This window comes from Paecilomyces variotii (genome assembly GCF_004022145.1).
Source record: "Paecilomyces variotii strain CBS 101075 chromosome Unknown C8Q69scaffold_2, whole genome shotgun sequence".
Taxonomy (NCBI): Eukaryota; Fungi; Ascomycota; class Eurotiomycetes; order Eurotiales; family Thermoascaceae; genus Paecilomyces; species Paecilomyces variotii.
This window is the reverse complement of record NW_021167141.1, coordinates 3,280,810-3,295,982: the sequence shown is the minus strand read 5'-3', so window position 1 is coordinate 3,295,982 and position 15,173 is coordinate 3,280,810. Positions and strand designations below refer to the sequence as shown.

Here is a 15,173-nt window from a genome sequence, read left to right as displayed (position 1 = left end):
TACCAAAATAGCATACTGGCGACATATTGTTGACCATGTCCTAGTAGTATACCAAGGCGCCAATTCATCTCCTGAGGAACTTGACTGGCTCAGAACAGTCGTTGTTGTCCACTAAGAACTGATAACTCGATCGTTCCCGCCGCTGGCGTCTACATCCCCTCTTAGTCTGTGCCCAGTGAGAGAGGACAAGGTGCTGTTGGTTCCCGTTCGAGAATCGCGGCGTGCATCTGTGCAAGCAAGTGTTGGTTGGAAGTAAAATTAGCTCGAGGTAGCGCGATCCCACCATGCTTACTTGCTCTATTTTGGCATGCATAAGTAAGTAACAACGTTGCTCGCAGGCAAATGAAACCGAGCGGGGTGATGGGCCATGATCGCGCGCGCTGAAGACGATCCCCAAATAGTATACCAACCAACACCAGCCGGTCTGCAACTGACAGGGAAAGACGAAACAGATAGAGGGTTTCAAGACGCGCCGAGGCTTATCTGGTAGATTTCTGGATGGTTTACTCGACCTGACTACTGCAATGTTGGCCATCTTGAGCGGTGAGCACTAACCATTATTGCAACGAGTGTCGATGCGGCGCAGGTATGAAAACCTGGCGGCACAAAACATCAAATGCATATTCGAGAGGCTTTTTCGAAAAGCTGCTGTGCCGCAAACTGTCTGTCCACAGTAATGCTAGCCACGTCTCTTCCCAACATTGACTACTCTATCGGGTTACTTCCGAATGGCTCGTATAGGCGCGTATGCGCTTCGATATATTATGATTTCAATAATAACGAGAGTGCCAGTTGCCTAGTTCTGTGCCTCGCTGGCCTGTATGTATCTAGAATTACTGTGCCACCTGTGTGCCCGACGCCCATCTGCGGCATTAGCAAAGGAATTCGATCTGTCTTGTGTAATTTGCGCAGATAACATTTTATTGTGCGCATTCTAACTGCAAATAGAAATTCAAATTAGCTGTTGAACTGTGTTTAAGATCACCGCTTCTAATATTTTACTCCGCATAGGCCCGATATAGTTCCAAATCCTCCTCCGCCACGAGCCCAACCGGAGTGTCTTGCCCGATGAAGAGCACTGTTCCTTCTTTAAAAGGGACTGTCTTGGCCTGGGTAGTCAGTCTTCCGGAGCCTTTTGTGACGACCTGAACACTAGGTCCCATAATAGCTTTTATATTTTCCTTTTCTCCCTTCTTCAGACATGTGGCCAGTACGTTGAATTCGCTAATAGGCGGAGAGTATTCGCGCGTCTTTCCGCACTCGCTCTTCAGGCTTGGACTGGAGGGCAGAATGACCGATTTAGGATCATGCGGATGAAAAGTCAATGCCTGAGTGAACACATCGACGCTGTCACGTTCCGGACGGGGGCAGAATCCAGTGTTCAACACGTTATCAGAACGAGCCATGCATTCCATAATGTCTCCCGACAGGTAGGCGTGGATGCCATCTGCGGGGATATACACAGCATCGCCTTTGTCAAGAGTGAGGAAGTTCATCAACAGGACTGCGACGAGGTTCCCATTGTCGAACTCAGTATACTGCTGCTGGAGACGGTCCAACATAGCCGGAATTCCCGTATCTTTGCTACTAAACGCCGACTCTGGCAGCTTCTTGAGATCTTCAATGGTCTTTTGCACGACATTATCTTCTGCCAGAAGTAAGTTCCGGCAGACTTGTCGAAGAGTCTCATCGGTGAAATTTTGCTGGTTGTTAGGCACAAAATGCTCTAGAGGCTTCAGTCGAAACAGAGCCTGAATGTCAGCCAGAGGCTTGAAACCCGCGAACAGCTCAAATTTGCCTAAGGCGATGGCGATCTCCGGCTTGTGATTCGGATCAGTGAACTTATTTGGTTCTCTGGAGTGAAGCTTCTCCGCGAGGGCCTTATCCGGGTGGATCTGCAGCGGAAGAGCCTTACACATGGAGAGAATCTGGATGGGATCGTTAGCAACTCCACGAATTATACGAAATAGGTAGAGCCTGTCAGTGACAGATAGTAGTACCTTTGGCAAAAATGGCAGGTCAGTGCCCCATTTGTCCACTGCATTCTTTCCAAGAAGTTCGGGATGGTTTTTCAAGTACGACTCCAATTGCTCGCCTGATGAAAGAACGTAACTCGGTGTGGAGGGATACGTCCCCATCCACATCTATTTTATTGTAAGCCGGTGCTCATTTATTATATCCCTGTGCATACGAGTACATACCTCTGAGTACGGCTTCGTCTCATCTATCTTGCCGCCCGTAAGAGGAGTCTTTGCCCAGAAACGGGCGGCCATAGAGTCGCTTCCTTTCTTCCCCCATGGATCATGCTAGAGATAAGGGGAAAAAAAACGGATCAGAACATCTTATCGATTACACTTCTCACTTGTAGGGAATAAATGCTTACCTTGCATTCGCATTTCAACGGAATGACAGATTCGGCCATGGTGGTAGAATGTATATTCTAGTTATTGATTGGTCATTGACTCCCCGATGGAATTTTCTTCTTTCCTACTTAGAGAAATCCAATTCTCCCAAGGTGCGAAGAACTTCACGAATGGAAGAGATCGAAAAGATATAATCGCAACTCGGCCCATTGCGTCAAGTCTGGAGAATTGTAATAAAATGCAAATCAAGATGCGACGTTGGTATGCCGTCATTGAGTTGGGTCCCGGAGAAAGCCGCACCGCAAAGCCGGGAATTTCGCCAATGACGCCCAGTGATTGTTAAGACAGTATGAACATCCTCCCCTTACGAGGTTTCTTGTTCATTTTGACTACCCGCTGACGTTTATTAATACCATCATTCCATGGTTTAGTTATATTGGCTTTTCTTTTTAAGAAGAATGCGACCGCAGATAGATAAAACCGAATGACAATTTGGGACATACGAAATCATGTACAACGATAGTGGAAAAAGGCCATCAACAGCCCAAGATAGACGAACAAATTCAGAGAAAAAACAACAAAATCGTAAAACGACAGTACACCCTCTTATCGCCCGCTCAAGTGCTGAAACCTTGAATGCGAGATGATATGCTCAAATAAATCATGATGCAGCCAATGTGTGTACATCTGCAGTCTTCTACCCGTATAGGTCCTCATCGTCCTCAACCATAGCAAATGTTGCAGGTTTGGGGGCGAATAATTTGCGGTTCTTCTTTTTCTTCCTGTCAGAAACCTCGCGAGGCGCCGGCTGATAATATGGAAGGATACGTGTTTGACTTGAGGTACTTGTAGACCTGTCGTCATCATCGCTGAGAAAATCCCAGGGAGGCCTCGGCCACGAATCTCTCGACACATGTTGTGTAGTGACTTGCGGGTTTTTCGACCTCAGTCTTGATTGCAGCACTGTCAAATCCTCGTAATACGCCTTGCTGGGAGGTACGTATAGGATGGGAGGGATCTCAGTGCCGTCACCATATTCCATCGCTAGCTCGACCATATGATCCGGATCAATAGGTTTGTACGAAAACCGTGCCTTACTTGTTCCATTACTCCTTTTGGTCTCTTGGTCTTTGCGTCTTGTAATGCTGCGCATGCGCGATAGAGGGGTCGAAAGTTGATGACGTTTGGTTGTAGATTTCTTTGATGAAGGCTGATTGATCAGATTGGGATCATTCTCGTCGTTGCAGTCGGGGACAAAGCCTGGTCCGTAACCGGCTCTCTCGCGACTTGCTTTGTGAGGGTTGTCGAATTGGCTCCATGAGCCTTCTGTCGGGACGGTGATGCCGACGTCTCCCCATCGGGCGTGTAGAGGTGCTCTTTGGGGCTTTTGTTTTCGAAAGGCATTGACGATGCTGGACATGATGGTGACAGTCAAGCAAGGTAAAAGTATTTCAGTGAAATGTTGAAGCAGATAGATGCAATCACTCGAGGCTGCTAGCCAGAAAGGATAACTGAAGCAGTAATGAAGTACCCAGTAGTGAATGGATATCAATAACCAAACCGTACACCTCGACGGGCCCACGAGGCATTGAAATAGACACAGAGGTTGGAGCTCGAAAAAGCACGACACAGACAGTCAGTCAAGATCCCTGGACATACGGGCGCTTAATCTTCCAAAATTGACCACAGCGTAACTATGTATGGATGTATGTATCCCTGATAGTATAAACGCCGGACAAGGGAACGAACTGTTGTCCCTAGCGTTATACAAAGGACTGGGTTGCAAAAGTACAGAAGACCCTTGCTAGTGTCTAGACCCAGACTGTGTGAGAATAGACAGAATTTCTAAAACCAAAAAAGGAAAGAAGAAGAGAAAGGCCGTAAGAGGAAAGATATGTACAATCCAAGTTCTCCCCAAGATTGATCTTTCAGAGAGACAGTAGCAAGGGGAAATGAGACGAGAAACAGTAGTTATTTAAGATGGTCAACTATCCAAAGTTCCATATCCTGTCGAACAACACGTCAATTGAGAACGGGCCTCGAGACAGCGAGACAAACATAGTATCAAGCATAACGCCAGCTGGACGAACCATCCATTCCTAACCGTTGCGCCGATCCGGATCTCATCCTCAGCACCACTGACATCCCTGGCATTGAACAGTCTAGATTCCGGAGTAAACCAAACGAAACATAAAACAAACTCATCTATCAATGGAGACAAGCAAAGGTCCTGGCGGTTATGACCGCATTAACCCGCAACGGACTGTTATTGGTAAAAGCTCGCTTTAGGATTCCCCGATCGACCTTAATTAAGGACCGGGCATCGAGGCACGAGCACAAAACACAATCCTCGTCTTCGCGCTCGTGCTCAGTATCTAGCGGCCACTCACGCGTCCATTGGTGGTGCTCTAGAGCGCCGAGCTAAGATCGTTCCCGCTGCACGGTCTCGAACCCTGTCAGGATCTACCATCGCATGGGCGACGAACCGTCATGTTGTAGGTGAACAGGAACTACTCTTGCAGGGTTGTGCGGAAGCGCCGCGCTGGGTCCGCGATGTTCATGGCGTTCGGTTTCGTTTCTAACTTTAGACATTATTAGATGGCGGGCGGGGTAAGTTATAGGTATCTGGGCGGGGCTAAAGTTATTGTTATTGCTGCTCGATTTTTTTCCCTCAGATCAAGACAGATTGAATATGTAGTTGAGTTGGTGGGTTAATATCGTGCTTGATGGTATTATGAATTATGTGCTTGGATGCTTCTAAAAGTCTCTGCGGGTTAAGCGCTCGATGCCTCCGGGGTGTAGTCGTTCCACTGGGGGATGGAAACCAGATCATCTCATCGTCTGTACTAGTTGAAGTTATAGGCGACTTAGACAAGAGTATCGAACGATGCATACCCTTCAAAACCACAATCAATATTAATCACTCGAGGTCTAAACCCTATCCGCACCAGTGGTATCTAAAGAACAGCCGAACCCGTCTAGAAGGGACAGACCACATCCTGTCGCAATCAGTCATAGCAAGTCAAATGAAATCCCGAAACGCCTGATCGTCAGATCTTCTATCAGCCCATTCATGCTGGAGTAGAAGGAAAGGGAATAAGTATGTTATGTACAGACGACCGAGATAATGAAACCGGGACCGCGCCGTAATATGTCCATGGTCAGCAATATGCATAACCGTACCGGTGCAAGCGAGAAAGATAAAAGACAGCACAAGAACAGCGGGAACGTCGTAGAATTATCTGAATCGTGGGAATTAGGCGTAGATGCCACGGCAGATGTCGACGCTGTTGAAGAACGGGGTGTCGATGACCTGCTAGGTTGGTTTATACTACCAGTCGAGGGAGGTCGTCGACGCTGTTGAGGGGTCTGTTCTCCCGACCAAGAAAGCGATGTCTCGCACGTTGACGGGCCCTATGATTCCCTGTAGCTGAGCAGAGCAGGCCTTCCCGGAGGCGACATGTCCGCATCATTGTGCATCTCGATTCCATGGCTAAAAGAATCATTCCGATGGCGCTGCCATCGGGCAACTTCCGTATTTCTTTCGAAGAAGTATTCTTTGGCATTATCAAGCGTCACTGGCATTCGGGAATGTGCCAGACAGGCCATTATCCGCAGAATATGTACTGCGGGCTTTGCGCAGCTGATACGCAGGGCGACCGTCAGGCTGGTTCTTAATGTATCTGGATCTCTCAGACTCATCGCTGTAAGAGCTCCTCCGTTGATGACCGAGGTAGGCCTTATTACTGTCAAAAGATTCCCCGGACCTGTACTGTAGGTGGAACCTCGGGTCAGCCTGCACCGGACTGAGAGCGACCATTGCCCGCATGGCCTGAACCGCACGATCCAACGCAAGCTCGATCGCCAGATGGTTCCGAATACGTGCGAGTTTGGGCCAAGTCGCACGCTCTCCACTGAGGCACGCCTTCAGCATAAACTCCGTAGTGGGGTTTTTGAGAACCAGCGGGAAATTCGAATACGGGATTTCAGGGAATATGTTGATATCTCCAAAATATTTTTGACTCAAAATGGAGCTCGCTTTCGTCAGGCAATTCGACAATATCCCAAGCTCAGAGAGGACGTTCATTCGATAGAGGACTTCTTCTGTCGCGAGGTTCGTGGCCTTCTGCAACCATTGCGAAGTGGGAGAAGCTTGTCTAGTGTTATCACTGATGGGGCACTCATCTCTGGGAAGGAATGGAACCACATGAGGGTTCACTTGCGAAACGATGAAATGGTTGACATTAAACATCTCCGCCAGGCGAGTCATGGGTAGATCTCCGTCGACGGACCCGTCGATATATTGCCTGTGGAGATCATTCCATGGCGCGACCTCTCCTGTGAGCGGATCTTTCTCCATCAAAACAAATGGCGTGAACACCAAGGGCACGGAACAGGAGACGGCGCTGCATTTCGTCAGCTTTGAGATTCTGGATATGAGAAATCCATGGAGAAGGACTTACACTGCAGACCAGATGAGTACGTTGGGTGCGGTAATGTAGTTCAACAGCCGTGGCAGCTCATAAACACCCGCACTCGAAACACAGATGTTAAGTATCCTTCGACTCCGATTATACGATTCCTGAAACGTTATGTCTCCCAACCACACCCTCATGGCTCTTGCCAGGTTTGTAATATCCATGAAAGACCCATGCTTCAGAAATCTCGCAGTCTTCTGTAATATGTTCTCCTCCCGACCTTCCTCCTCGAAAACGGCGAAGTCTCCATACGGAAATCTTCTCAGGAGATCTGGCAGTTCGTCGTCCGTCTGTGAACAGAAAACAGCACAGACTATGCTCCCTGCCGATGCTCCCGACATAATGCGCGGGAGCAGCTTTGCTTCCCAAAGGGCCTTGAGGACCCCAATATGGTTCATGCCAAACGTTGCTCCACCAGACAGAAGCAAAGCACTCCTACCAAAGGCTTGTCGAGCAGCAATAAATTGGTCGAGTACGTATTTCATCTCCTCTGGGTCATGACGCTTCACTGTAAGGTCCACCAGCGTCGATATGGTGTCAACAGCAGTGTTGATATAGCGATCTATCAATAGTTTGGTTCCAATGTGTGTATGCTTGTACAGATTGGGGTTGCTCATGCCTCCTAGATCTCGACTCAGTGCCGTGCGGACCAGGAACATCATGCGATGCACATCACAGCTGATGCGTGCATCTTCCAGCTGCTTGAGGCGTTCCTGGATCACATCCAGATAGTATTCATTGGACTCGATTGTCTCTTTCCAGGCGTTGTTGTTCTCGAGTTCGTCTAATTCGGAGGCGCAGCCCCGCCATTCTGCAAGCGACACGGCCTTATCGATCGTGAGATGTCAGTCCAATACTACAAGTGCACTCGTCCGTCGCCCGCAAGATCCCACTCACATTGCGCATCCGCAGGTACAGAATCTGTTTCCGATCTTCCACCTGGGCCCGCTTTTCGCGTTCCTCCCTGGACAGTCCATCCCGATATGTCTGTAGCGTATCCGTCGCCCATGTTACTGAGCTGCGCACGAAGGAAGAGACGGATGCGATGGAGGCTGATTTGCGGAGGCCGCTCGACTCCAAAGACCCCGGTCGCGTCTGCGTCTTAGGCTCTAACTTGGTCCTGCGGTGACACTGGGGGTGCATCGCAGTTGGGTCACGAACAAGTGACATGGTGGGCCCTGTCTATGGAGCGATAGTGCAGGCTAGTTGTATTATTCCATCGAGATAGACAAGAAAGACTGCGTGTGGCAGAGCGGAGAGAAGGGTGTATAAGGACATGCGGCCTTCAAAGGACTGACGAGAACAGAATGTGCAAAAGTGAGTGAAAGGATGTTTCTTTGTTCAGATCTTGAATCTGCAGTAGTAGAGTGTTGCCGAAAAAAACGTCACGAGGGCCTGCAACTTCTTTGGATCTTCCGGGGCGTGGATCAGGATTAGGATCAGAGCCGAAATTGTTGAGAAGCGACTGGAACCTTGCATCACTCGCGGGGAGATAAAGCCACTTAGCCACGGCCCGCCTCCTCCCCAACGCGGGGGAAACACTTAACTAGAGAGAAGTAAGTTAGTCGGCAAGCACCAGTCTCCAGCTGATTGATCTAAAGAACTGCTATAGTTACGACTTTGTTCCAGCAGGGAATCCCGCAGTCTGATGACAACCATCGATACCTCAGATCTCACAGATGTGGCCTTCCATTACTCTCATGGACTACTTGCAGTCTATCATCTGATTTCGCCAGCGACGCAGCCCGATTTGTCGCGTGCTTCAACCCCGCAGATCTTCTTAACTCTAGTGATGGTGCAGCTGACTCGGGGTAGTAATTAATGCCGTGCTACGTTGACTGTTTTTTATGTATGATGATGCCACTGTTATAATTTACTTTCCAGTTGGATAATGTTGAATTAAATGGGGTGAAACAAACATCCCTACATATCCGGACCTCTATGCGGAGTTTGTCCCATGTTAACATTAGTCTTGCATTCATCCATGTCAGGTCGAGTACAATCAATTTGCTGGATCTCTTATCCACGCAGTCGATCTACGATCCCTGCAAGCTCATCCTGGAACCAGCCTGCCAAATCGGAATGAAAATAGCCCGTGGCGGTGTCAGCCACTGAAGTTACGTCGGAGTGGGATAACCATTGAGACTTCACATGCATCCTAAGACTATGGGTGAAAGTGTATACAATACGTTTCTTCCTTTTGACCGCAAAGCTTAAGTTTAAGGGATCTCAGAGCTGTACTTGTACTGGTCACAGCCAGCGTCTAGACCTGTCTTGTCTCTCCTCTCGAAGAGCGTACACGCTGTGTCCGTCGCAAATCAGATCGACACCATATTCAGAGCGACCCTGCAGTATTATCATTATCGTGGTGCAGATGACCCAGCCATGCCCTGATCGTAGCCTTCATTTGCGCTTTAGCCCGCTGCTCATGCCAAAAGTGTCCGGCTGCTTCAATTTCTCGAGCATGGATTTGAGATCCCGTCGTCTTGGTTATCCCCTCACACCACATTCTGACCTTATCGGCTGCAGTAAAGTTATCATTGTCCCCGTATATGACCAGAGTCGGGTGAGCAGAAAGCTGCTCTTCGGCCTTCGCAGACGGAATAGACGTGTCCTGAGCGGACGTCCCAGAAATCACACTTGAGCTCAGCGAAATCTTGGAGAACATAGTCAAGAACTGGCTAATAGGAGGTAAAATAGGGGACACCAGCAGATAAGATATTCTAGGTATCTGTATCTGGGGTTTCTCCGTAACGACCGTCTTGCGTTCTTGGGATCCAACATCCGAAGATCTCGAACTGAAACTGATTTTCCGTTTCGCTCGATCTAAACTGCGTCGCACTCCCTCCAAGATGACCTTTCGCTCTTTTTGCGAGACGGGACTCTGACCTAGCACAACAGGAAGCGGTGATCGCGGACGTGAATCCGGTCTCGTACGATCTGGTGTGTGCGGTCGAAACTCGGTATGGACACTGTTATTACAGTGCGCAGAGCACTGATCCGCTCTGGACCGAATAGCAGCAGCAAATGAATCTCTGGAAGCGTCTTGAAAGAGTCTCAGAACGACATCAACAGTCGGTACATGCGACGCGATCATAGACCCGTAAGAATAGCCACATAGAATGATAGAAAAGGTCGCAGAGGAATCCTCAGATTGATTCTTGCCGACATCACCAGAAGAAGATTCCCCCGATGGATCCGATTCTCGTATTCTCGAAGTAGAACCTCCGATCTTCAATCCATCGAGGAAGCAAAGCATCAATCCATAAAAGGATACGTAATCAGCCAACTCAGGCTTCGCCGTCCAGCTAGTTTTCCCATCAGAATCCCCAGCCCCGCTAGCATAGTACAAGTATCAGCAGCTTAATTCTCTTTCAGAAGATGAGACGGAAAGAAAGAAAGGAGTCGCCCGAACCGGAAATTAAACGTCCCCACGACGTATCCGCTCTCCAAGAGCTCCTCGCCCACAGTACTCACGACCGGATCATCGTAGCAGCCACCAAGAGGGGCATATGGATGAGCGACTATCGCACCCCGCTTCTGCCAGCTCGCAGCGGTTTCCGGTTGTTCCAATTGTCGTGGAATATATAATCGACATGAGAGCTGGGTCCCGTCGTGGATGGAAGGGATCTTAAATGTGAAACTGGGCGATGGCGGAAGACCCATGGCAAGGACGACGTGCCGGAAGGCCAAACCTATAGCATGGGTCGCATTACTTAGTTTCGGCAATATATAAATGCTGCAGACGGTGATATCGCTGTTAGCTCTCAAGCTTGAGCAGCTGCGAGCGTAGTAGTTGCGCAGAATCCGGATGTAGCGTCCATTGGGCGGTCGCGGTCCGCGACGTCTTATTTATGCGAAGGTAGATACTTCTGCAAGCTTCCACAATATCACCACTGAGACTACGGACGATCGAGTGACTCGCAAAAAGGTACTCTGATTGAAGTGAATATCATAGCTCTAGGAAATTTTGATTCTGGAACACTGCCTTTACTAGTCTTAGGCGTTAATCATATATGCTCGCTCTATCGCTGCGCTGAAGGATATCATGATCTATTATATACTTTCGATGGGAAATTAAGGATCAGAGAGTAGCCACGCGGGGTCCGGTTCATCGTCCTCGTCTTCCGACCTTGTGGCTTCATGCGAAGGCGACGTATCCCTCAACAGATCGGGAGGGGGTTCCGGTTTGTCCATGCTAAGATGGTCTCCATGTAGATCGTCGTGTCCTTCCTCTGTTTCGTGACCCTCGTCTGGTTTCGCTTCTGTTGACTCGCATTCGGGTGCCGTTCGAAAACTATCTGACGAGAGGTTGAACAGGTCCAGTAACATGGCTCTGCCTTCTCGGAGAGCCTCCAATTCAGCGCCAATGCAGCAGACAAGCAACTTCCAGTCTTTCTCCTCAGCAAGATCAAGCTTCTCTTCAATGCGGTTTGTGGTATCCTCCATATCCTTGAGAATGGCTTTGGCTCTCTCTCCAGTACTTTCTCCTAAATTGTCCTGCGTGTCCAATAGCTGGGAATTCCCTTGAAGGAGACGACTCATCTCCTCTCCTAATCTCTTCTCGAAGTCGGTCACGTCTTTTACGACGTCCTGCCACACCGCACTCCCCTCTTTTAGTGCCCCAACTTCCAAACGAACACCGTTCTTCCTCTTGTCAAGCTCACTCCGTTCCGTAGTCCAATGTTCTTTCGCCATCTCTAGGGTTCTCCGTTTCGGACTCAAGGAGTAAAATGTCGCCTCGACGGAGAGTGGGACCAGGGGAGGATGTCGGAGATATTTGCGCACTTCGGATTCGAGAAGCGACAAGGAGGCTTTGTAGGAAGAAAGTTTAGCTTCGACGGAATTTTCGACCTGGGCGATCTCGTTGACGACCGTGCGATGTCTCGCCTTCATTTCAAATAACCTGATCTCCAGCTCACTGATGTCATTTTCTAACCTCCGTGCTTCATCCTTGAGCTCAAGACACCTCTGACTGTCGCCATCATTTTGAATCGTCGATATGGTACTTTCCAGTCCCTTCTGCTTGGATATAAAATAATCAACCTGTCTTATCGCATCTATCCTCTCATCCGACTGAACTGCAAGTATCCGTTGCTCTTCCACCTTCAGGATCAAGAGCTCCTGCATAGACTTGAGGATCCCTTTCCTCGCCGCACGCAGTCCGATCTTGTTCTGTGCAGGCTGTCTAACAGGCACGGTAGGAGCTCTGGAGCTGCTGGCAACTGAGGGAGTCGGGTTCAAAGTGGTTGTGGATAAAGCATCATCCTGGCGAGAGCCCGAGAGGACAGCTAGGAGGCCTTCGCTCTGGGCGTCCAGGAGAGTCTGCAGGTTCCGCTGAAGATGTTTTGTCTGACGCTCAATGTAAAGCAGGGGATCATGGCTGTGGATCGAAGCTTCCACGGGAAGAGGCTTTAATCGCCTATCTCTGGGTGGGAGTAGCACCGACATCTGGGCGAAACGGTGATATGCGTTAATAGCTGAGCAGATCTAGTTCAGTAACAACAACGATAAAGCTTTAGTCGTGACAGCAATTCATTACAGGATCTCGAGATCAACTCATCAACAGGGTGACACTATCCTGGTCATGCTGCACGGGTCACACTGGAGTTGGTTATCTGGTCGATCACGACCTCGCACATGCTCAAACAGTGAAACTGGAGCTTACGATTGGGAGCTTCGGCCTGCCAGCCTGAGGCGTCGAAGGTAGTTATGCTGGATTACATAATGCGAGTCGTAACTAACTAACTATAGCTAGCTAGAGCATCTCCTAAGTAGACTCGATCCTCAATCAAGCACTTTAGCAAGTCCGAGATAAAATAAAGGGTCTATTACAATACAAGCTAACTATAAACAAAAAGGAAGAGAGTAGCCCCATCAAGCGATGGGATTTTTTTTTTTCATTTTTGATTTCTATCTTAGCGGGCGGCAGGTGAGATAACCGCAGCCTCAGGCCACAACATGGGCGCTGACCAATCCGGTAGCTCAGGGGGGGGGGGGGGGGGTTAATATATCGAGCTTCTATGTACCAATGAATCATATCTTTGCATGCTACTTGTTCTATAGTTCGCTTGACTCAGCCTTTTTTTTTCTAGAACGTACTGCATCGTTCGGAGGCAAGTCACTGTAGAATTGGACGCGAAACAGGCCAGGATCCCCTAATCTAAAATCTAGGAAACAGCCTAATAATGCTCTTATAACCTCAGTTCTACAATTTTTTTTTTCATGTCCTTCCTTCGTAACGTTCGATTAAATTCAAGTTCCTTTCCTTTTAGGCTTGGCAAGATAGATCTTTTAAACACATACATATAAATAAAGAAAAATAAAAAATAAAAAAATCATAAAGAGGAGAGAGGGATAGCAACGACGAAAAAAGAAGAAAGAAAGGAAGTTTGGGGACACTGGGTTGCCTCTCGATTGGGCCTTCCATTAGGGGATTTATGGTGAGTAAATGAAGCTGATCCCCGATAGCGACATTATCCTGTTTCTCAACAACTGAGGACCCTTGGCAAATTTTCCCTGAGAGAACATATTTTTCGAAGTGGCTTCTCGTGTATGTAATCGTTCTGGTCCTTCTCCACTCGTTGTGACATTGCAAGAGTGTTCGGTGTATTATAGAGGCGTGTAGTTCGTACCGGACCACTCCTGAAGCTGCTGCCTTCGTAACCGGGCCTGTTGCTCTTCTAGTTCATCCCGTTGATTTTTCCTCTCCTGTTCGGCGATATATCTCTACTCCTTATTCAAGGTTGTCTATCAGATATAAAAACTCCCTGGAGGACTCTGTCACAGGACCTGGTGTAGAAAACTCCGTTATTTCCCTGCTCATTCTACTGTGTCCAAGAAAGTAACTAGAACCGAATAGTAGTGTTAGAATACCTTAACAGTTCTGCTCTTGTAATAAATGCCATACACGCTAGGGAAAGCGAAACATCAGGGCCTTACGCACAGCATTTTTGTTCGAATATTATAATATGCGTTGTACAATGTGAGGAAACTAGGTATGCCACGTTGACGAAGAGCTCTATGAAAATAGTCCTGTCAGCGATTAAGCGGGAACGTGGACTTCTTAGGCACGTACACAATTGCGTCTAGACACTGTATCCGTATGATTTGTTTGTCCTCCGCAGTTAGTGGTCCAGGGAAGATATCCGTCGGTCTTATTCTTCCCGGAGCAATAAGTGGAAGAGCATCAATCTTACTCATCACAACAATATACACCGGCGCGCCAGGATTAGGCTCTTCTTTGCATTGTCGCTTTTCTTCATGGGCGATATATTTCGGGAAGTATCTGCATCCGTAACATGATTGCAAGGAATCGACTTCGGCCGAGTAATTTTCCATGATGCGGCGTCTCAGCCCGCGATCCCCTGGAGGAATAGCATGTTGGTCTAGTCTGTTTACACCGTCAATTTTATTACCATGATTGCGTTATTTCTGTTAATCAAAAAAAAAAAAAGAAAAGAAAAGAAAAGAAAAGAAAAGAAAAGAAAAAGAAAAAGACGTATTTTGGAAAACAGAAACTTACACATATCTAATCTTTATAACAACTGGTTCAGATGTCTGAAGATCGATTCCCTCAAAGACCACTTTCCATTGCTCAACACCCTGCCAGAAAGATTCATGCATATCCCTTGTAATTAGGAACTGCTTTTCTCCAACTGTTATAACTTCTCCTTCACACTTCTTGAATAAAGTTCCATTGGGAAATTGCCATGTTGGCGAAGGGCCGGAGTACCAATCTTCATGCATGTCTGCAATGAGTCGAAGCACGGGTGATGAAAATGGAGAAGTACAAACGGGGCAAGTCCTCATATTTATTTCTATTGTCAATGATGTCAGTGTTAGAACGAAACGATACAACTTTAGGTTTATTGTATAGTATTAGGGTTCCATGGCTAACTTAGGTAAAAACCCCGATAACAACCAGATGGAGATTGTGCGTATAATACTTGCGTTATGAACTCAACTACTGGCACGTTCCAGGATAAAGCACGTTACAGGTCAACTCGAATCTCGCAGGTTTAATATGACCTACGGAGCGAACTATAACTACGGCCCAATATACCACAACACCAATTCCTAGTCTATTCCTAATTGGAAATCCTGGATAATACGTTATAAGGGAACATGAATACGGATCCAAGCTCTAAATAACTCTAATGTCTATTCTGATAGGAAATATATTCTACATGAGCACTGGCCACCGTTAAGTCTTCCCAACTATGGCCGGTGTCGATTACCTACGTCATGGCAATCAACAGCGCTTAGGAACGAAATAACTGTGCTTATAGATCTACATACGGGGAACAGCAAATATCACACGATTTTTTTG

General features: G+C 47.8%; 5 protein-coding genes across 5 annotated transcripts; all 5 read right to left on the bottom strand.

The window, feature by feature from the left end:
• Positions 1–668: 668 nt before the first annotated feature.
• Positions 669–2,618, bottom strand: C8Q69DRAFT_458741 (mannose-6-phosphate isomerase, class I). Its single transcript, XM_028630018.1, has 4 exons — positions 2,384–2,618; positions 2,202–2,306; positions 2,001–2,144; positions 669–1,928 (listed from the first exon to the last, which is right to left on the bottom strand). The coding sequence occupies exons 1-4, from the start codon at positions 2,420–2,422 to the stop codon at positions 999–1,001; spliced, it is 1,218 nt and encodes a 405-aa protein (XP_028488016.1). The 5' UTR covers positions 2,423–2,618; the 3' UTR covers positions 669–998.
• A 442-nt stretch (positions 2,619–3,060) lies between these two features.
• Positions 3,061–3,783, bottom strand: C8Q69DRAFT_442527 (hypothetical protein; the record flags this gene model as incomplete). The annotated part of the gene is made up of 1 exon (XM_028628844.1): positions 3,061–3,783. One exon carries the CDS (start codon positions 3,781–3,783, stop codon positions 3,061–3,063), a length of 723 nt encoding a protein of 240 aa, XP_028488015.1.
• A 2,148-nt stretch (positions 3,784–5,931) lies between these two features.
• C8Q69DRAFT_398759 (putative patatin family phospholipase) lies at positions 5,932–8,011 on the bottom strand (the record flags this gene model as incomplete). The annotated part of the gene is made up of 3 exons (XM_028627816.1): positions 5,932–6,769; positions 6,827–7,668; positions 7,739–8,011. 3 exons carry the CDS (start codon positions 8,009–8,011, stop codon positions 5,932–5,934), a joined length of 1,953 nt encoding a protein of 650 aa, XP_028488014.1.
• A 1,165-nt stretch (positions 8,012–9,176) lies between these two features.
• On the bottom strand, positions 9,177–10,507 carry C8Q69DRAFT_442525 (Alpha/Beta hydrolase protein; the record flags this gene model as incomplete). The annotated part of the gene is made up of 2 exons (XM_028628843.1): positions 9,177–10,179; positions 10,257–10,507. 2 exons carry the CDS (start codon positions 10,505–10,507, stop codon positions 9,177–9,179), a joined length of 1,254 nt encoding a protein of 417 aa, XP_028488013.1.
• Positions 10,508–10,743: 236 nt separating this feature from the next.
• Positions 10,744–12,504, bottom strand: C8Q69DRAFT_458731 (hypothetical protein). The gene has a single exon (XM_028630017.1). The coding sequence runs from the start codon at positions 12,290–12,292 to the stop codon at positions 10,919–10,921; it is 1,374 nt and encodes a 457-aa protein (XP_028488012.1). The 5' UTR covers positions 12,293–12,504; the 3' UTR covers positions 10,744–10,918.
• Between the last annotated feature and the right edge of the window lie 2,669 nt (positions 12,505–15,173).